We start from the raw sequence: 22,484 nt of genomic DNA, 5'->3' as shown, positions 1-22,484 counted from the left end.
GGGACCTTAAGGAGTTTTCATTGCGGCTGGGAGTTTACTGTTCTTAATGAGTCTTCCCTCTTCCCATTCAGACCCTCATAAAGAAGTCCCCGGTTTTAGCACTTAATTAGATTAACCCTCTATTATTGGTCTCTAGTTTGGGGAGTAGAAGACACTAGCAAAAGAGAAGCAGAACCATTTTATCAGCATTCTTAAGGGAACACTCTTAGCCTGTTGGGTTTCATCTGGCCAAGGCAGAATGAATGAATGAATGAATGAATGAATGAATGAATGAGTGATGAATGAATGAATGAATGAATGAATGAATGAATGAATGAATGAATGAATGAATAGCACTAATATGTGCTGGGCAGTGGAGATGCAGATACAAATGTTACACAGTTCTTCCTCTTGAACAGCTTACATTCTAATGGCAGGAAATAGTAAGAGTCTTACCTGGAGAGTCACAGGGTTTGTGAAGAAAGCCAGGAGGCAGTTGATTATCACCTCCATTCCAACAGTGGTAGTATTGTTTTGATTCTTGCTTCTAGAGGGTTGGGATGTAAAGTGAAGAAGATTTGCCTACCAGGAGCAAAAAGATTACAGAGTTGTCTGGACAGCCCTGCTCTCCTGTGTAGGAATGAGGGGGGTGGTGAGTGTGGGAGACTGGGACAGAAGTGGAGATAAAAGGGGAGATAGATATATATGCTTTGTAGGCTGGAAAATTACTAAGATGGCTTCATTCACCCCAGGAAAGGCATTCAGACCATAATAGCACGCTTTTACATAGTGCTTTAAAGTTTCCAAAGCACTTTACAATTATAATTTCATTTTATATTCACTGCAACCTGGGAAGTAGATAAGGGACTGAGAGGTGAGGGGCCCAGGAGCGCAGAGTTAGAAAGTATCTGAGGCTGGATTTGAGCTCAGGTCTTCCTGACTCCAGGCCTGGGGTCTGTCCACGATGGTGCCACCAGCTGTCATTGTTTTCCAGAATAGTTGGATAGTCATTTTTGCTAATTTGGTGAGACGTGAAACCTCAGAGTTGTTTTAATTTGCGTTTCCTTCTTATTAATGACTGGGGATATCTTTTCATATGGTCACAGGTGGCTTATAATTCTTCTTTTGAAAACTTCCATATCCTTTGATGACTTATGTACTGGGGAAATGACTCAAGTGATATTATTAAAATTTTGGACCAGGTGCAGTGCTTTCCCTTTGGGACAATCAGGATCTAAGGTTTTTCTAGAGTCAGGGAAAACTGAGTTCAAATCCTGCCTCAGACAGTTACTAGCTATATGTAACTGGACAAATCACTTAATCTCTTTCAGCCTCAGTTTCCTCAACTGGAAAAAAGGTGATAATAATAGCACGTGCCTCACTTTGCTGTTACTGAGAATCAAAGGTGATAACAAGCAAAGGGCTTTGCTAACCTTCAATTGCTCTATAAATCTTGGCTGTTTGTTTTTGTTTTTAAAACCAAATCCAGTTCACAGTAGCCCTCATGTCCAAGCACATGAGAATACAAACTCACATGCCTCTAGACACAGCCACTTCTTACAGGGCACTAAAAGACCAAGCCAGACATCAGAGAATCTCAGGTATGCTAATTTATCACCTACTTAAAGATTACCAGACATTACTAAAGTTGTTTAAAATCTATTATTTATTGTTTTTCTTTATTAAAGGAAAGGCTTAGAGATGGAAATAGCTAAGGGGAAATGTCCATGGTGTAAAAAACAAAAAGGCAACAATAAATCTTTGAAAAATCAATAAATAACAAACATTTTTAATTCAAAAGATAAGTGCCATGCACTGTGCTAGGAGCTGGGGATTTGTATTTGTATACAAAGAATGAGACAATCCCTACTCTTGCTTTCTAATGAGAAAACAAGTCATATGGATATAGATAGATATTTATATCTATATGATTTGTTTCCTCATTAGAGTATATTGGAAACTGAGAATTTTCCTATACACATACACACAAAATAAATACAAGATTGTTAGGGAGGGAAATAAATTTATTTATATGCCAAAAACATTTCAACTAAATTTTCTAAAAACATTATCTACTTACCCTCAGACCATTCTCCTCCTTTCTCAAGGTGTTCATTATCTGTCTCATAGTCTTAGCCTTGCCAGTAGATGTCTGTGTCAGGGGATTGGACAGGGTGATAAAAATGAAGTACAACTTCAGCTTGGTGGACATTCACTTTGTTTCCACTTTTTTGCTATCACAAAAAGTTCTAGGTGGCACAGTGGATAGAGCACCTGCCCTGGAGTCAGGAGGACCTGAGTTCAAATCCAGCTTCAGACACATAACACTTATTAGCTGTGTGACCCTGGGCAAGTCACTTAATCACACTGCCTAGCCAGGGGGGAAAAAAAGTTCTACGTGGAATATTTCATTATACATGAAATATTTCTATCCTTGAACTCACTGGGGATGCCACCAAGGAGGAAGATCACTGGGTCAAAAGATGTGAACAGTTTAGTGAGTTTTCCGGCATCATACTAAATTGTTTTCCAGAGTGCTTGGAGTGTCAACTCCATCAGGCATCATCTTTGCCAGCTTTTTAGGGGTGAAGTGAAATCTCAGTTGCTTTAATTTACATTTCTCTTATTATTAGTGATTTGGAACATTTTTTCATATCATGAATAGTTTCCAATTCTTCTTTTGAAAATTCCATATCTTTTGACAGCCAATCTATTGGGGAATGATTCAGTCTCATATTTATGTGAACTGCTTATGTAGCTTGAATATCAGACTTTTTTCCCAAGACCTTTAATGCAAAGATTTTTTTTCCCACTCAATTTTATCTTTTTACTCTGTGTATTCTGGTTGTATTGATTTTGTTTATACAAAGGATTTTTAAAAAATTCTACAGTAAAAGTTGGGTGTCTTGTTTTGTGTTCCCTGGTTTGGTTATCAAATCTCTAATTTGTTTCTTAGGATGTGATGTTTTATAGTCAGATCACTTAATCATTTAGAACTTGTTATGGCATATGGCATAAACCATGCCATTTTTCACATCAGTTCTTATTGAATAGTACCACAGTAGTTCATTTTCTTGGGTTTATTAAATACTGTGGTATTGGGGTCATTTGCTTCTGGATCTGTCTAGTCTATTGAATTAATTACTTACAGAACTCTCATCTAGAGGGGAAAATATAGAAGGAAGTGTAGTCACAAGACAGACATCCCCTATCTTTTGTTGACTTAGATAAAAACAAAGGGCTCTTTTGAAACTTGTTCTAAGAAGCCCAAGATTTCTGACCTATTTCCTTCTTCAAATGCCAGGACTCTATAAAAACTGGAATGTTGTTTTCATTTTACCTTTTCCCATAAAATGGTAATATCAAAAGGACTTAGTACTTGTAAATTCTAAATTGTGTTTGAGTTTTTGTTTGTTCTTTAAATACTGAAATTCCTAATAGGATATTTTTAGTGAGCTTCTTCCCTTTGTCCAAATTCTTGTATAACTGTATCCTAGCCTTTCCCTTCAAATCCACTCATGTTCTCACACATACATTGTTCATGCTGTTTCTCCTGCCCATACTGTACATCCCTTTACTGGACTTCTCTGACACTTTCTCAAAGGCTCCAATCAAGACATGGCTCCTCCTTGAATGTTCTTTTACTTCTCTGAATTTCTCTGACCAACACTTAGGGTTGATTGTGTTCAGTTTGGCACTAAACTGTATTCCCTTGTTGATGGATGTGAGTCCTATCTCAGTCATCACTAAGCATTTGTTAAGAGCCTTCTGTGTGCCCAGCATGGGACACTATGCTGAGGATACAAATACAAACGTGAAATAGCCCCTGCCCTCAAGCAGCTTGTATTTTGTCAGGTGGTACAACATGTTCACATAAAAATACATTTGAAATAGATGGAAGGTGATTTTGAAAGAGAGGACACTGGAAGCTGTGGGGGACTTAGTAAAGACTTTTTGTAGAAAGTGGCACTTCAGCGAAGTCTTAAGGGAAACTAGAGATTCTAAGAGGTAGAAGTAAAGAAGGAACACGTTCTAGGCGTGGAAGGTAGGAAATAAAGAGCCAGGTATGAAGAACGGTAAGAAGTATATGAAGAAGAGTGGTTTATAAGACTCGAAGTGTAGCTAATGCACTGTTGGTGGAGTTGTGAACTGGTCCAACCAATCTGGAGAATAATTTGAAACTACTCTCAAAGGGCTATAAAACTCTGTATACCCTTCAACCCAGCAATGCTGTTATTTCTTGGTCTGTATCTCAAAGAGATCAAAGGAAAAGGGAAAAGACCTATAAGTGCAAAAATATTTATAGCTGCTTCTTTTGTGGTGGCAAAGAATTGGAGATTGGTGCCCATTAATTGGAGAATGGCTAAATAAGTTGTGGTATATAATTGTGATGGAATACTGTTGTGCTATAAGAAATGGTGAGGGTAATGATTTCAGAAAAACCCGAGAAGACTTACTTGAATTGATGGAAAGTGAAGTGAGCAAAACCAGGAAAACATTGTACATAATAACAGCAGTATTATAACCATGATCAGCTGTGAAAGACTTAGCTACTCTAATCAATACAGTGATCCAAGACAATTCCAAAGGACCCATGATGAAAAATGCAGTCCATCTCAGGAGAGAGAACTGATTAACTCTTGAGTGCAGATTGAAACACGCTTTTTTCACTTTCTTTATTTTTCCTGCCCCCCACTTTTTTTCCCACCACATGGCTAATATGAAAATATGTTTTGCATGACTTCATGTGTAATTGATGTATTGCTTGCCTTATCAGTGAGTGGGGGAGGGGCTGGAGGGAAGGTTTTTTGAAAAAACTGCTTAAAAATAAATAAATGATTGGAGCTGAAATTGTGGATTTGGGCCAGGTTGTGAAGTATCTTGAACTTTGAAAAAAAGGAGAATTATATTTGATCCTAGAGGCTATTGAGTAAGGCAGTGATGTGGTCGGACCTAGTCATCTCCCTATCTAGACGCCTTTGTGTCCTTCACAGAGCCTGGTAGAGTGTTTCATACATAATAGACATGCAATAAATATTTGTTGAAATCAGATCAGCAGAAGTTTGTTAGCTATGTGCAAGGCACTGTGCTAGACCCAGGAGCTACAAAGCCAAAAATCAAACAGCCCCTTCCATCAAGGAGCTTATTGCTTATAGTCTGTTGAGTGAGACAGACATACCATGAGTGCAGGTCAGTAAAGTCAAAGTAATGTGAGGAGGGAGAGTCAGGAGAGGCACCCCAAAGATGTGGCAGTGAAGTTTCCTTTATCTTTCCTGTTGTACCTCCTTAGCATAAGGCTAAGCACCCCAGCACTAATCTGGGACTTATTGACAACTTGAAAAATAGGTACTCACACCTATCTTTAAAAGTTTATCCCCACCTTCCTTGCAGATGACTCTTCAACGAAAGTGGACATGAAAGAAGCCTATGAAAGTGAAACAAGCCATTTGTGAGTAGATACTTTGCCCTGAATCCTATAGTAGATGTGGGTGAACTAGCTCTTTGAAGTGACAGGCCAAGGCCATCTCACAATGATGACCATCTCCCCATTTCCTTTCAGTTCAGGAAAACCTTCTTCCTTTTCCAAGCTTTCTCCTGATACATTGTTGGATGAATAAGTGTAGGGGAGAATTTAACTAACAGCCAATCTCATGTGCCATCTTTCATGTTCAAAGATGACATTGCTGATCTGGTGTCATTAGGATATATATTCTTAACTGTTTCCAAGAGCAAGATTACCTTCTCCCCAATCTGTCTCCACTCTTATGTTCAGACTCTTTTATCAGAGATACATAGAGAAATGCCATCCTGGATCAGCACTATGGGTTGTTCAGCTAAGAATGTTCCTAATTGAAGATAGCATAGTTGTCTTCCCTATTACCATTCTTAAAAGTTGAGCATATCACAAAGCCAAGTATGTCTCTGGTTCATAAATTTATTCAAACACTTTTCTGAATCCAAGGAAGCAATTTACGAGTAGCAGTTTTACCCTGAATGAGATACCCTATGGGTTGACACAAATAACCAATGTGCCATGGAATTAAGCAGACTGGTTTGTGGTATGACAGTCAGCCTCGTTCACTCCCTTGAGCTTCATGTTCACATTTCCACCTGCCTGCTGCACATATCTATTTAGATGCCCCACCAGCACCTCAGGCTCCATACATGCCCAAAACTGAGCTTGTTATCTTATGTTCAAAACCTGCCCCTGCTCCCAGCTTCCCTATGCATTTAATAACACCTTTCACCTAGTCACCCAGGTGCAAAATCTGTCATCTTTGACTCTTTCCTCTTGTTCCCCACATCCAGTCTGTTACCAAGACCCATTCATTTTATGTGCACAGAATCTCACATTCACCCCCACTTCTCCACTCACACTGCCACAACCCTGACTCAGGCCTTCAGTACCTCTCCTAACCGGTCGTATCTCCAGTCTTTCCCCATTCCAATCCATTCTTCAGTTTAATTCAGCAAACATTTATTGGCCACTCACTGTATGCAAGGCACTGGTGACAAAAAGAAAACAGGCCTTTCAGCTTCAGGAAGTTTGCAGACTGCTGGGGGAAGAAGGAGGGGGTGCAGTGCGTACAAAGATGATTATAATTCAAGGTAAATCGAGAAGACAGAGAACACTTAACAACTAGGACAGTAAAGGAAAGCTTCATGGAGGAGGTGATGCCTGAGCTTCCCCCTGAAAGAAGACAAGAATTCTGGGAGGCAGAGACAAGGAGGGGCTGTATTCCAGGTGTGGGGAATAGCTTAAGTAGAGAGGCAGAAGAGGGAGGGTAGAGTTGGGGAAATAGCTAATTGTCTGTTTTAATTGAAACACAAAGAGTTTATGAAAGATAGTAGGATGAAATAAATCTAGAAAGGTAAGTGGAGCCAGATTGTGGAGGGGCATCAAGTGCCAGGCAAAGGAGTTTGTATTTTGTCTCTTAGACAGTGGGGAGGTACTGGATGATTTTGAGCAAGGACTGGCATGGTCAGACCTGTCTTGGCTTTAGGAAGTTTGGGCAGCTGTTTGAAGGGTGAGTTAGAGGCAGGAGGCGCTGAGGACCTGAACGGGGTGGTTTGCTACAACCCTATGGAAGAAAGGAGGGCATGGGTGCCAAAATGTGAACATAGAGTGAAGAAGACTTGGCTTCCAAAATAGTCCTCTTAATACACAAGTATGGACATTCAGTGGTTCCACATTGCCTCCCAGATAAGAGACAGACTCTTTTCTTGTAGTTTAAACTGTCCCAGGACGACTCCCATCTTATTTTCACTCTACTCTCCTTCACACATCCTATGTTCCAACCTTACTGGATAGCCTGCTCTCTCTCAGCCTCACCTTTGCCCTCTTCGGCCTCATTGTATTCACATAGGCCATCCTCCCATGCTGGCAATGAACTCTTGCATCTCTGCCTGGTTGAGACCCATTCTTCCTTCAAGGTCCAAAGCGACTGCTTACTTCTTTGTGCATTCATACACAGGGATATACGTAGTTTATCTTTCCTTACCTAACTGTAAGCTCCTCCAGGGCATAAACTTTTCATGTTTCTGTCTGAAATACCTGGCACGGTATTTCAAAGGACCTTACAAAGAACCTTAATAAATGTTTGCTGAGTTTAATCAGCTCATTAAACACCAGAAATAAAGGAATATTTATATTCTTACTGTTTCAGCTTGTTGTTGCCGGATACAGGTGGCACCTCATCCTCTTCCTTCACACAACCGTCTCCTCACATCAAAACAGTCAGCGAGAGTGAGCTGAGCACCACAGCCTCCGAACTCCTGCAGGATTACATGATGACGGTGTGCCTGTCCTCCTTCTTTGTCACCCTGGGGTTCATGTAGAAGATGTAGTCAAAGTAAACATTGGGGGTGTTTAAAGGAAACTGAACCTGGCTCTCATCAGCCTTGTCTGCCAAGGTTTAGGGTGGAGGGTGCTCCAAGCTTGGATATTATTGGCCCAAGAACTATGGCTGGCCTCCTTCAGGAGGCAGAGCTTCCTGACGGAGGAATATTGTGGCTGATTGGCATTGCTGGGCAGCAGAACATTGCCTCCTGGAGGAGCAGACCATTCACAGCTGGGTTCAGGGAGTAGAAGATAGAAAAGAAGAGAGATAACTTGAAGTATAGGGAAACAGTTAATGAAAAATAGAATAAATTAGCTAGAAAGAACACTGCACAACCTGAAGTAGGGTCCTTGTCCCTGTTTGACGTAGGGGTAAAAATAATTACCGACTTAGAGCATATACCAAGTCATACCCCAAATTTCTCAGTTCATTCATTTTACTATTAGACTAATGAGAAATGGTATGTTATTGGGGCAGGGGGGACTGTTGGGACTGGTTGCATTTTGACATTTCGGTATTTGTAAGGCTGGTCTAGCAAATCATCAGTCTGTATTTGACCAGGGAAGTCTGAGGCCTTGTGGTAGATATTGAGTCTTATCTGGGGATTCAAAGAAGCTGGCCTCCAAGGGCTTGGTGGATGGCTTGTTGCACCCCCACTATTACTTTACTTCTCAGTTCTTTCAGCACTCTCTAAGAAAAGCTGACCTTGAAGGATTTCTTCTTTCAAAGACATGTAGTGCAGACATCGAAAGCAGGAGCTAAGGGTGTAAAATCATGTTTGTTTTGATTTAAGATTAAGGGGACACTGCAGTGAATAGAGAAACACTATGTTGGGAATTTAGTAATGATACCCAGCTTACCCATTAATTTTTCCTCCTTGTTCCCTGTGTGACTTTGGGCAGCATTCTCCCTGGATCTCAGCTTCCTCATCTGTAAAATGGAGAGCTTCCCCTCCTGATCTATATCTATGTTCCTATGATTCTGTGAACTAGGTTCTGTTAGCAGATACCCCAAACTCATTTCATCTGACCTGTGTGCTCTCACCATTTTTCTGATGAAATAACTGGTCATTCTCATTGTTCCTGAAAAAAGCTCCTAGTACCTCCTACAAAATGATTCACTCAAATGCGAAGCCAAGCCCCTGTTGTTCTCCTTCAGCTCCCCTGGGAAGCAAGCAAGATCCTCTTCTTAAGGGTCCTACTTGCTTAGCCAGGGAAGCTTTGAGGGGCTAGAGAGATTGGCACCATCCCCTGCCAGAAAAAGTAGAGATCCTTTAGGAACAGCATAGGTAATTAATGCTCAAGTTACATGAATGGATGGAAAAAGCATGTGTTTAACACTTGGGCCAAGTGCTAGCAGCAGAAGATTTTGCCTCCTTATCCCCATATTTTATCCTGCTCTGATAGTGACACAGATTTTCCTGTGGTCCCTTTTTGGGTGCAGTTTCCAAATAGTACAGTTATGAGGTGAGAAAAAAGGGACAGGGAAATTGGGGTCATTCCTGACAACATTCTGAGGCCCTGGACCACAGGCTCAGTACTTCCTCAGACATAAAAAGTAATTAGGGCCTGAATTATGTCAAATTTAAATGTGCCTTTTTTCTGCTACATGATCCTCCTTCCTTTCCAGACTTTCTGACTTAGCCCTAATTGTCAGGGTTGGCAAGGTGTTCCGGGGCATGTAATTGGGTGATCATGTGTGTGGGTGTAAGGGACTTGGTGCTTCTCTGTAGTAATGACTAATGGCACTGGTCTTTGGTTGGGCTCTCTTGGCAGCTGAGAACCAAGTTGTCGTCCCAGGAGATCCAGCAGTTTGCCATGCTGCTGCATGAGTACCGAAACGGCTCCTCCATTCATGAGTTTTGCATTAACCTGCGGCAACTTTATGGAGACAGCAGAAAGTTCCTATTGCTAGGTGAGCTGGAAAGGCTTTGCATATACATGTAGCAATAGTGGGGGGGGGGGTGTCCCGGGGGCGGGGGGGTCCCATGGGCCTGCCTAGCGCTTTTCAAAGAAGCAAGAAGTTTGGCCATTGAGTGATGAATTTTTTTAGCCTCAGCAATTCATGAAAGAGTCTTCAGAGGTTGGAAAGAAAAAGTTGTTCAAGGGGCAGGGAGATTGTGATCCTGATCCCATAGATGTCTTGCCAGCCAGTCTTGGCTGATGGGGTCAAATCACTCCTACAGGACAAGGATCCCTGTAGGTAGGCCTGGGAAATGTTTCGAACCTCCTTTGTGGGGCAGTCAGTTCTCCAGGGATTTTCCAGTATATCCTCCTCCCAAACTTAGCTGCCCATTAAAAAAAAAAAGATGCTAACACTTTTAACTTTCCAAAGTTCTTTCACACATATTCTTTCATTCAGTCTGTAAACACTGCTAGGCGGGATTCAGGGCAAACATTTAATAATATAGATGAGGAAACTGAGGCTCAGAGAATGGGAGTGATTTGCCGAAGTTCACAGAGCTCATATTTTTCTGTGTCAGGTTTGGAATCTGCATCCTAGAATTCTGCCTGCTCTGTCTACTGATTTGGCTCAATTAATATTATCAAGAAATAGTGCTTGGCTTCAGATGTGATTGCCTCCCCAATAATACCATTATGGAATTAAGTAACAGTTAGATTGGTCCTGTTATTTGTTGATATTTTTCAGCATTAATGTGTTTCAGTGGGAATAAGAAGCATGGCTCCAGATGTGGAATCTTAGGCTTGAGTCCCAGGCCTACCACTTGCTCAGTAACCTTGTGCAAGTCACTTAATCTCTCAGTTTCTTAACCTGGGAAGTGAAGATAAGCTGGAACCTCTTTGCAGAGGAACCCAGTGGCTGACCGAGCATCTAGCCCCAAGAACCCAAGAATCTGCCTCGCTAAGCTAAGCAAGCTGTGCCACCGGAAGTTAGCCTCTGGTGATCATTGCATCTCACAAAACAGGCCACACACTCTTGGAGGGGCTGTTGTCTGCAGCAGTGTAAAGCACACACCACCACCACTCCCCTGGCTCTGTGGAGCGTGGGAGCATTACTGACACATCTGCCTGCATCCATGCAGAGACCTGCACCTCTGGGGTCCCAGAGTCTGCAGAGTGAGGCAGCAGCTAGTCATTAGGCTGAGGGCTATCAAACGAGGGGAAAGAAGCCTGGACACCAGGCCACATGAGTGGCCAGAAATCCTCAGGGCCAGGATACTCTAGCAGCCAACTGTAGACAAGCTTCAGGGATCTCCCCAAAACAGAGGGTGGCTCTAGTCAGCAAAGCAGTCCACATGAGTTCTCTTATGCTTTGTGCTTTCAATCAGTTTTCTGCCAGATGTCAGGGGGAGGGGGAAAGGAGATCTCTTCTTCCCTCACCCCTGGTCTCAGCAATGCCTGGTCCTACATTTTTATTGGTACCCAAAGCTACCCAGACCATATCCTGTCAGACATTTTCAATGATATGTACCAGTAGGGTTGGATCTCCATGCTTTAAGCCTTTTGCTTTTTATCAAGATCAAGTCACTACTCCTCCAGGAAGCCATCTCCAACTATTCTGGCCCATGTTAAGGACTTCTTTCCTGGAAATCTCATGGCATTTGTAATTTGTACCATCAAGATTATGCGTTTTGTATTGTTCTCTATTTCAGGTATTCTGTTTCCTCTTATGAGTCACTAAGATTCTGAGCTTCTTGAGGTCACCTCCCTTCTCCCCAAATACTTAACACTTGGCTGAACACATAGTAGGCATAATAAATAGCTCTTGAATTAAATTCGAAGGAGTGTCCAGGAAGGCCAAAGAGATACACCTAAACTAATTTCTATGGAAAGGGAAAAATAGACCCTACCAGGGAAGTCAGCCTTCAGAAGTGAGTTGGTAATGAAAAAGGTCTCATAGGAACAGACCTTGGCTAATAAATCTGAGCCACCTGGATAAGGTTAGGAGGCACTTTGACCTAACACATAAGTGGTTTAAAATAGGCTTTGCTAGTCTTTTCAAATGTTAAATGACCCATTTATGAAGTATTCGTACTTAATTCAGTCTTCCCTGGTACGTTTCAATTTTATTCACTTTTCAAATTTTGATTTTTACTCAACTGCTTGGGAACTATCTGCTGTTTAAGTTAAGTTATACCTGTAATCATTTCAGTGGTATCCCTAATTGATTAGATTCTGCTTAGCTTAGTAAATGTACTATTTTAACCATCAGAGGGAGCTCTTGTTCCTTTAATGCAATAGAAACACTGTAGAAATGCAACTTGAGCCCTAAAAGTAAAGTAATCAGGCCAGAACTTCACCTTTGCAGATTTCATGCCATCTTGCAAATTGATAGAACACTTCACCAGTGTTAATACATGGTAGCAGAGCGCTGTGGAAAAGGGGTGATTGTCTCTGAGAATCTGTCTGTGTCCTTGCGCAATGAATTGTGGAATAGAGGAGGCCCACAAGTCTTGCAGCCGTGGGCGTATGTAGTTCACTCCCTGCCTTATTTCTGAGCAGCACAGCACAAACCCCACATCAAGGCTGGGGCTGTGGGGCAGTGACAGGGCTAGGGTGTTTTACCAGGATGTTGCTATGAAGCTACTACTAGTTTTGTATAAACTTAACTTCTTCCTGGATGTTACCTCAGCAGATGGGGATTGGTAGAATGTGGTAGGAGACTCTTTGTCCACCAAAGCAGCCGGCTCCCTTCCTCACCGCCTTCTCCCCCTGCCCCCCCGGTTTGGTATCTTTGATAGAGACCACCACAACCTAGGCTAGTCTGGGAGAGGGCGTAGTGGAGGGAATACAGAGCAGTCCCAGGGAGGTGGAAGGACTCAGAGTGACTGACTAAGTCGCTAAGGCTAAGCACAGGCCAGAGTGATCCCTTCTCTGGGCCTTTATTTCCTAGTTCATAGAATGAGGATCAACTTTATCAAGATGCTGGGAATTATTAGTAATATATTGCCCAGAAACCCAAAGTAAAAGAGCCCATCTTCAATAGCCAGGTTTGAGTTTTGGGTTCATTTTTTTTTTTGTTTTGGGTTTTTTGGGTTTTTTTGGGTTTTTTTGGCTGTAATGGAAGGGTTTGCACTACAAACCCAGATCCTCTACCCAACGGTCCCTGCCTCCATAGGCAAGTACGCTAATCTGGACAAAGCATGGTGTACTGGAAAGTACTGGGCTGAGTCAAGAGACCTGGGTTACATGCCAGCTCCAGTACCTACGAGCTGTGTGACTGGGCAAGGCACTGCCTTTGTCTGAGCCTCAGTTGCCTTGTCTATAAAATGAGGATAGTAACCCTTGGACCACCTACCTCACTGGACTATTATAAGGAAAACTTTTTGTAAATCATGAAGGGTTACATAGAAGTAGCAGTTATTGAGATCTTTGGAGGGAAAGCTGTTTGTGACTGCACAAATACCCTTAGATGTTGCTAAATTAAAAGAGACTGGCCTCTGCCTTGGGCCTTTGTGGCCTGACTTTCCTCTCTCTGGGCCTTAGTTTCATCATCTATAAAATGAGTTTGTAGGACTTCCAACTCTAAATCCTATAAAATCTGCATTCCTGCAGAAGCCCTGATATCTCATCTCTGTTCCTTTTCTCCCCCTAAGCCGCAAGCCCTCAGTAATAGAGTTCTGTTTATTTTCCATTCCTATTCTAATGCCTGCATTCCTGTCCCAGCATTTATCCCTCCCTGAGTGCATCTTTCTCTTACAGTGCAAGATATGGAATGGTTGCTCCGGGGTAGAAGTTCTGTAGTACCAGTGATTGTGGTCCTTCCTTTCCATCTCCCCCCACTTCATTCTGTTCGTTTTTTGCCAGGTCTGAGGCCTTTCATCCCAGAAAAAGACAACCAACATTTTGAGAACTTTCTGGAGACAATTGGAGTAAAGGATGGCCGGGGCATCATCACTGACAGTTTTGGAAGGTACCGGCGGGCAATGAGCACCACGTCCAACTCGACCACCAATGGGAATGGGGCCGCAGGCAGCTCAGATGACCAGTCTGCACCGTCAGAAGGGGATGAATGGGACCGCATGATCTCTGATATCAGCAATGACATTGAGGCGCTTGGCTGCAGCATGGACCAGGACTCTTCATGAGGAAAAAGCTTGGAGGAGGGGAGGAAACAGCTCTCAGGCCTGAAAGGGGCCTTCCCCTCCTTCTGGCTCACTTTCTCCTGTAGCTGTCGTCCCAGTCCTTCCTCAGAAAAGGTTCTAGGGGACCAGCCTTCATGCTGAACCCCTTGTTTCCTTCCTTAGAGGTGGGAAGCAGGAGGTGTCATTAGATAGCATGGGACCCTTCTACTGTGAAGAAATGAATGTGTTGTAAGAGGAGGAGTGGTATAGGGTGCCAGGAATACAGGAGAGCCTTGCAGTCGTCCAGACTGTCCATGTTCGTTGCTCCTGGCCACTATCCAGAAGGTTCCTGGGTAGGAGCGTGTCCACTGAAGTGTGGCAGAAGGCTGGGGAAAGGAGCCAGCTTTGTGAAGGAATCTCGGCTCACTTATTCCCCTGGACAGTTTACAGTTTTGCACATGATGTTCCTGTTGTAACTCTCAGAGACCTTTTTTGAAAAATGAAGTTTATCACAATGTGAATAATTTAAATCTCTTTGTTGTCAGACACATTTCTAGTCTAAATGGGGAGGTTGTGTGTGCCAAGAAAAGTACATTTTAGGTGGTAGGCATTTCCCATTTTAAATGGTTGCCCAGGGATGCTGGAGAAGTCAACTGAGCTGTCTGGAGTATGGCACTGGGGAGTTTTCACTGACTTCTGCCCCCATCAGTCCACAGCCCTAATAAGATCTTATGGGCCAAAAAGGGGAGAGTGCTGTTACCTCTGTTCACTGAGACTGGCCTGACCCCATTTATGTATGCCTAGGAGAAACCTGTTCCTGGAGAATAGGGCCTTGGTCGGGTATGACAGGCCAGAGTGGGGCCAGGAGTGGGCTAATTTGGCTTTGTTGGGTAGTCTCCATCGCCTTCTCTAGCATAGCAGTTCCCTGGACACCCTGCTGCTTCCTGAAGTGGGTTGGGGGGGAGGGGCTCTCCTCTAAAGGAAGTTATGCATTTCAGTGCAAGGAGCTCCTCATGTCTGGCTTGTTGGTTTTTCCTTCTTAGAACTGAGGGTGAGACAGCTGCAGTCCCATAGGATCAGGTGGTCAGAATCATCGGAGGGACAAGAGATAGTAATAAGTGGAAGACCAACTCATGTTCAGTTAGCTGGGAGGCTTTACCTTTGCATGAGGTATATAACGTAATGTACATGTAGTGTAAATACGCTCTTCTAAATACACTTATTTTTTTAATCCATATGCCATACTGATACTGGCTTGGGAAGCCAGCCTTCCCAGGGTGGTAGGACTTGCTGTCCTGTTGGTGTAATAGCCTATTCCTTAATTTATACTAGGGTTATATTTTTGACTCCTTTTTAGATCAAGCTCCCCGAGACTTTGCTAAGGGACAGTCACAACTCTCTTTTCATTCTGGGGTAAAACTGTTAGTGTGTAGCAATCCTCTCTGATGCTTTCCCACAAAGGTTCAATCTAGAGTCTCATTCTCAGTCTCTCTTGCTTTCTTCCATGTTTCCTCGATATAACCTCACCACATTCCTTCATCTGTCTCATTCTGCTTTTGTTTTCATCTGTGCTTGCTCTTGCCCTGGCCTTTTCCTATCTCTACCTCCCCTCCCCCCTCTTTCACATATGCAAATGTTCCCGTGTGTTATTGAGCACCAGAGAGGGGGGTCACATTACACTGACTTGGCCAGCCATCTGTGTGACCTTTGTGTGTGTAAGTTAGCTATGAAAGAGGGTCACAGTTTCTACCACTGTGCCTCACTGCTATCTCTGCCTAGATGGGAAATTTCTTTGTCCTCCTGAACTTAGCAAAGGCTAACCCCCAAACCCTAGCCCAACCTTTACCTTTTGAATTAGCATTCTTGGACATAGGATCATAGATTTAAAGGTCACCTAATCCAGTCTTCTCATTTGTAAAATGAGGTACTTGAGGACCAGAGAAGTGAAATGACTTGTCCAAAGTTACCTTGTCAGTAAGTAGCTAGAGACTGAGTTCAAGCTCAGGACTGCAGGCTCTAGATCCAGCATGATTTCTACTTTATCACACCACTTCCCTGCATGTACTTCAGTGGTTCCTGGGTTCTCAGATAAACCAAAGGAAAACTGGTCCGAGACGAAGTTCATTCTTGGAGGGCATCATGCCAGGGACTGAGTCTCAAAAGCTCAGCTAAGGTAGGGCTGTAGGCGAGGTGGTTGTATTTTATTTCTACTCCTTCCTCTTCCTTTGGTTTGGAAGTCAGGGAGGACTAATGAGAACTCTCTATCATGGATATGTGCTGTAACTCAGTCTCCCTATTGTGTACCTCCTCTCATAGACCTTCCTTCCTTCCCAACTTGATTTTTCTGGGCCCTCTCAATGGTAGCAGCAGTCTCAACCACTTCCTGTTCAACCATGAGCTTCAGCTTTCCTCAAGATGGAAAGCATCTCTGCCTAGCATCTCAGTCCCTGTGGTAGTTCTCAGGTAAATTTCACCTAGAAGGTAGATAAATATGAAATCTTAAATTTAAATTGAGACCTCTGCCTTGGTGTGGGCTGGACATTTCAACCCTGGTTCATCTATGCATCCCCAGTGACTTTCCATCTCTGGAGCTATGGCTGGCTAGTTATTAGGTCAGTGGTACCTGTGGCACTGACCCTGGAACTCCACCTCCACCAGGAAAGGTGGTAATGGTGCCCAGAGTTGAGGAGGGAGGTGTCAGGTCTGGAGGAGTGGGAGAAGTGAGAGGGAGGAGAGAGGAGGAAATCATGATCCATTGAACTCCTTAATCTTTCTGGAAATATCTTGGACTCAGCCCTCTCTAGGCCAGATAGGAACACCCTAACTTCACCCTTACTCAGGTTCATCCTTGCCCGAGCTACAGAGTTTTAAAATCCCAAAGCGCTTCCTCTGGTTGGGGAGGAAGAATACAGAGTAGCAACAAACACCCCAGAAAGCTCCCTCTAGACTTGTGCTCTTCAGAGATTCCAACGTGGCTGCCCTAGGGGTGCAATTGCATTGTGCTATCTGTCCCTTTCTGCATTACACACCTCCAGGCTTTGGGGGTGGGGGGCAGTGGCAAGTGTTCTTCACAGTGAATTGGGCATTTAATTCTGTTCTCTACAATTGCCAGCAAGAAGGCACCAGTGCCATGAGCTCCACCCTAGCTACTAGCTAAGATCCTCTAGCCAGACTAGAGCCCCTGGTTGACTGATAGGGATCAATTGTTTCTGTCATACAGAATAATGGGCAAGGAAACAGTCCCTTCCTTCTGCCCAGAACAACAAGGCTAACATCTCTTATGACCGAGGTGAGCTTAACTTTAATTGACCATGGATATGCAATGCCCTCCTAGGGCACTGAAATGCAAAGGGAATGGGGAGGGGGGTGGGAATGAAAGCAAGAAGAAAGGTGGGGACAGAGAATCAAGACCTTATGGAGATTCTGTTCCCCCTAAAGGCTTGAGGTAAAGCTGGACTAGTCTCTCCTGCTTTAAGCAAAATATGAAAAACCAGCTTGACATAATGAATAAGTTAGAGCGTGGCTGTTCACTTTAGAGAGGATTCCTCCACTAGCAAGCTTCCCTGGTGCATTTAAGACAGGATGTAATTCACAGAAATTGGATCAACACATGAAGTTTATAGCACCTAGCGTAGTGCTGGTCACATGGTAGATGCTGGATTTATACTTGTGGGTTAGTTGATTGCTTGGAGGGATCAACTCATTGATGGTGTAAATGAGGGCACCTGTATCCCTGGTGGGTCCTCACCAAAACCGCAGCTTGCTAGGGGCTTCCCCACAACTTTGGCCATTAGAATTGTTAGTGCCTTTGCTGTCACCGCACTGGAATTAGTGTACACTCAGCTGACAAAGCTCAGGCCATGACAGGTTGGGGATGATTTTCCAGAATCGACTTCAGGGACTTGCCTGTTAGACCTGTAGCAATTTTCCTATGTGCCGAGCGACGTGACTCAAGAAGAGCTGCAGGATTTTTGTATCAATGGCCACGGATTGTTGGGTCACCGAGAACAAAGTTCTCTGGGTACTGGGCTATTTGAGTAATTGTCTTCCTCTCTCCCCACCACCATGTCCTTCCCTGGCCCAGTCTTGTCTAGGACTTGGTCAGTTTTTGAAACTGAAATTTGTCCCCAGTGCTATGCCTGGGGAGTGAAGGGGGTGGGGGTGGGGGTGGGGAGGGATTGGATGGGAGAGATACCTTTATTTTTTATATGGCCTCTAGATTTATATACAAAGGTAATTTGCCCTATGGGCTTCCGGGGACAGGGACACATCAGGTCCCTAGAGTTTGAAAGCACTTCAGTTTCCCCAGGTGAGCTTCATGCTGGTGGGGCTGAGAGGACTCTGGCCCCTGACACAGTCACCTGAGCCATTCAAAATGTCCTCAAGCTTTTGTGTGGGGTTGTGGGAGGTGGGGGGCAGCTGTATGTATGACACGGCATTCCTCGCCTCATTGTACGCGGTTTTGTATGTATGCTTTCTGTATGGAGTATTTGTTACAGGTAAATATATTCCAGCACCCAACCTAGCCCTGCTTCTTTTCCTGAAGTCCTATACCGCCATTGTCTTCCAAGAAGCAGCCCCCGGGTCCTTGCACATAGGTCATCAGCCTGGCGCTGGAGTGGTCCTCAGGAGCCTTCCAGTCCAACCCCCTCATTTGTAAAGTGAGGCAACCTAGTGCCTAAGGGCACACCAGGAAGTAAGCCGAAGAGTCGGAATTGGGGCCCAGGTCATCTTGTCTCCAAAGCTGGCATTCTTTTTACTATACTGTACTTTCCCAACCTGTTGCTAAGAAGGAATTAAAAGAGGTAGCTGCTTTAGATACCTATGAAGAAGATCATGTTGGTAAAGCTCTTACCATAGTTCTGGCCCAGAAGGATCCTTGCATGGCTTATTGATACAGGCTAGCAACAGACAAGCCAAAATGCTCGCTTAGACTTGTGCTCTTCAGAGATGGCAACGTGGCCACGCTGGAAGTGCCTAATAAATGCTAGTTCCTTTCCCCTTTCCCCTGCCCTGTCCTGCCCTAGCCAGCTTCCAAGGCTTAGGTAGACCTCAAGTCCAGTAGGTCCAGTTAGGCTCCTGATCTGGACTTTGGTCAAAGGGAACTGAAAGGCTTAGCAGAGGCTAAGGGGCCAAGGGACCTTAAGTTAGTTCTCTGAGGGGACACCTGGGAAAACACTCTTGGTTTTGAAGAGAGGCCTCAGAAATCTTGTAGTCCAACCAATATATTAACATGAAAGAACCCCTTCTAGAACATGCCCCCAAAACATGTTTTCCAGCCTTTATTTCAAGACTTCCCATAATGGAAACCTGCCCTTTCCCAAGGCAGCCTATTCTCCTCTTGGATAGCTGTTAGGAAAGTTTTCCTTTCACCTAGTTTAAGCTTACCTCTTTTGCCATCCCACCCACGTCAAAGAGGGTCAAGAAGAACAGGACTAATTAGATGACAGACCTTCAGGTATTTGAACATAACTGCTGTGTCCTCGAATGACTCCTCCAAGGTAAACATCTCTAGTTCTTTCCACAGAAAATCACGCAGCAAGAAGCACAGGCTCCCCTCGACTCTCCTGGGTGCTCTCTATTTTATCACTCTTGCTTCTTAAAGCACAGCGCCTAAAACTGAACACTGCCCTCCTGATGTGGTCTGATCAGAGCAGGGTACAATGGCCCTTGTTAAGGCAGCCAGAAATAGCATTCACTGTCTTGGCTGCAACACCATGTTGCTGATTCTTGTGAAGTTTGCAGTCCACTCAGACTCCCAGGTCTTTTTCAGATGAACTATTATCTAGACACAACCTCCCTCATCTTGTACTTTTGAGGTTGACTTTCTTAGCTGAAGTGTTCACCTTTACATGTATTTTATCATATTTGATTCAGCTCGGAGTTCTAGCCTAGCAAGATCTTTTTGGACCCTGACTCTCATCCTATGAGTCAGCCAACCTTCCTAGCTCTGATTGGATAGGGATGCCATCTATGTCTTTAACCAAGACATTAGGAAATAAAATCGTTTAAAAGCACAGGGCCAACCACAAATTGTCTGGGGCACTCCCCTGGAAACCTCCTTCCAAACTGACATGCAGCCAGCCATTCAAATAGTTTCAAATAACACCATACATATGCTCACGTGGCCCACAATTTTTCTGTCTTTTCAACAGAAATAGCATGTGAGTCTGTCTCATTAATATCTAGGTAGATAATATCTAGAACACTCCCCTGGTCCATCAGCCTGATAACACTGTCAGAAAAAAGGAAATGACATTAGATAGACACATGTGGCATGTTCTTTTTAAAGAACTGATGTTTTTCTTTTGTATCACCTTCCTTTCTGAATTTGTTCTTCCACCCTCCCTTTCCAGTGAGCCATCCCTTTGTCATAAACAATTAAAATGAAAGGGGGATGGGGAGAGGTGATAAAGGCAACAGTATGGTAAACTAACCCTGTCAACCGAGTGTGACAATTTACACAGTGTTCCAAACCCATCCTCCCTCAAGCTCTTCAAAGAAGGGAAGGAGGTACGTTTCTCAACACTTCTTCAGGGCCAAGACTGAGAGTGGCTTGTTCTTGATGAAGCTATATACAGTTTTGTTTTGGTTATTTTGTGATCACAGCTTCTTTGCCTAGATGTTTGGAATACGTTCTAGAATTTTCCTAGCAATCAGTCACTAGGTTACTTATAGGTTGAAGGATCCTGTTTTTGAAAATCAGGAAAACATTTGCCCTTTTCCAGTCTAACCCTAACTCTCCTATTGTCTAAGATCTTTCAAAGTCACTGATTGTATCTTAGCAGTCACATCTTTCAGTACCCTAGATGTAGCTAGGTAGGGGATAGAGCTCTGGGCCTGTAGTCAGGCAGACCCCAATTCACATCTAGCCTCAGACACCTAGTGGCTGTGGGACCCAGATTTAACCTCTGTCTGCCTTTTTCCTCATCTATAAAATGGAGACAATAGTACTCATCTTCCAGGGTTGTGAGTATAAAAGTGATATTTGTAAAATACTTTGCAAACCTTAAAGTGCTATATAAATGCTAGCTGTGATTAATGTTATATAGTTCATCTGGGCCTGAAGAGCTTGTTAAAGACAGCTGCTATCTCCCTACTTAATCTTGGTTATTAACTTCCTGTTCACTGTTTGATCATTCTCTTTGGCATAGAAAACAGAAGTAAAGTAAGAGTTTGGTGTAGCTTCTGTGTTGTCTGCTATACCATCCACTCTGGGCAACAAGCTCATCTCTTCTTTGCTCCTCTTTTCCCCAGGATAGCTTTTTACCACCCCAACCCCCCCACACCTTGTAAATCATCTTTAGCATTCCATATCAGCCTCAGCCTATCCTGAGCTTTAGCACTCCTGATGGTGTGCTTCACAGGGCTGTGTCATAGTTTAGTATTCATTTTCCTTTATGTATTCTGGCTTCACTCTACCATACATGCCTTTGTGAACTCTCAGTTGAGTCCACTGTGCATCCACATCTCTGTAGATCCCCACATCACAATTGTTTCTCTGTGTCTTCACATTTTCATTCTTCAAAGCATCCTATTCTTTCTGGACTGACTTTCCCTATAGAATTTTAATCCATGAAGTCTTGCCTATCCTTTCTCTGCATCCTTTGAATCTGCTTACCCAAAAGCTGGGATGCATGTTAGGTTTTGCCCCACTTTCTTCTCCAGAATTCTAGAGTGTTGGTCAGATTTTTGCCCAGCATCTCCTCTATCAGAAATCCTAAGGGGGAGTAGTCAGTTGCCTATGAGGCTCCCAGGAACCAATTCCTCCTTGTTGACAAGGATCAGTTCCAGAATAGATTTTCTCTTGTTCAGTCCTCTACGCACTGATGGATTAAATTATCATAAATACAAGTCAAGAAATTATCGGTTGTTCTACTTTTTGGCAGAGAGAGCTCCAGCAGATGTCTAGATAATTGAAGTCCCTCATTACAATAGCAAGCCCCTGTGCCAGGCTTGTGGTCCTTTTCTAGAACTCATCTATTTCTTCTGACTCCAAATCAAGTGCTTTTTCCTCTCTTCCCAAAAAGTTTACCTGTCTCTGGAGTGAGCCAATAACATATTATTCCCAGATTTCTTGGGTGGAGAGAGGACAAACAGCTGACGGCCCTCAGACCTCACAACTTCCACTCCGTTTTCTTGCCTTCCCCCATCCCCTAAAAAGGGGAGAAAAAAATTCTTCCCTAGCTCTGAAGTTGATCTGTCATGATAGTCACCCCCCTCTGACTTGAAAGGGTCCCCACACCATGCACCTAAACTCTAGTGAGTAAACAGCTATCACCATGAGCTAAATGTCCCCTCTGGGGGGCCATCTGGTAGATTAGCCCTGCAGCTGCTGCCGGCCAGTTTAACTAGGCATGACTGGCCATGTTTTCAAGTTTTCCTGGGCCTTGGTTTCCTCCTCAGCAAGATAAGGGGGTTGAACTCTCTGTCTGCTGATCTTTTTGACTCTGCCTTCTGAACCAGGGATTGAACTAGGTTACAAGTTATAAAAACCTTCCCCATCAGTTTGTGGGAAGAAACAGAAACCCTGGGAGGGGAGGGGAGGGGAGGCAGCAGATAATTCCAGCCCTGCCTGGGTCCTGAGATCCAGGTTCCAGCAAGACTGCACTGCACCAGAACACACCTGCCTTCTCTCC

General features: G+C 43.7%; 1 protein-coding gene across 4 annotated transcripts in view; it reads left to right on the top strand.

The window, feature by feature from the left end:
- CCM2 (CCM2 scaffold protein) overlaps nucleotides 1-18,370 on the top strand; it is a 125,576-nt gene extending 107,206 nt beyond the window's left edge. For all 4 annotated transcript variants that reach the window (XM_020971530.1, XM_020971528.2, XM_020971533.2 and 1 more), the window contains exons 7-10: nucleotides 5,371-5,428; nucleotides 7,647-7,776; nucleotides 9,596-9,734; nucleotides 13,589-18,370. In XM_020971530.1, coding sequence (XP_020827189.1) covers nucleotides 5,371-5,428; nucleotides 7,647-7,776; nucleotides 9,596-9,734; nucleotides 13,589-13,869 — 608 coding nt within the window. In that variant the 3' untranslated portion in view covers nucleotides 13,870-18,370. The remainder of the gene's footprint in view (nucleotides 1-5,370; nucleotides 5,429-7,646; nucleotides 7,777-9,595; nucleotides 9,735-13,588) is intronic.
- Nucleotides 18,371-22,484: the final 4,114 nt, after the last annotated feature.

Source organism: Phascolarctos cinereus, unplaced genomic scaffold (assembly GCF_003287225.1).
Source record: "Phascolarctos cinereus isolate Bilbo 61053 unplaced genomic scaffold, phaCin_HiC Scaffold_4;HRSCAF=312, whole genome shotgun sequence".
Classification (NCBI taxonomy): Eukaryota; Metazoa; Chordata; class Mammalia; order Diprotodontia; family Phascolarctidae; genus Phascolarctos; species Phascolarctos cinereus.
This window is presented reverse-complemented; position numbering and strand designations above follow the sequence as displayed.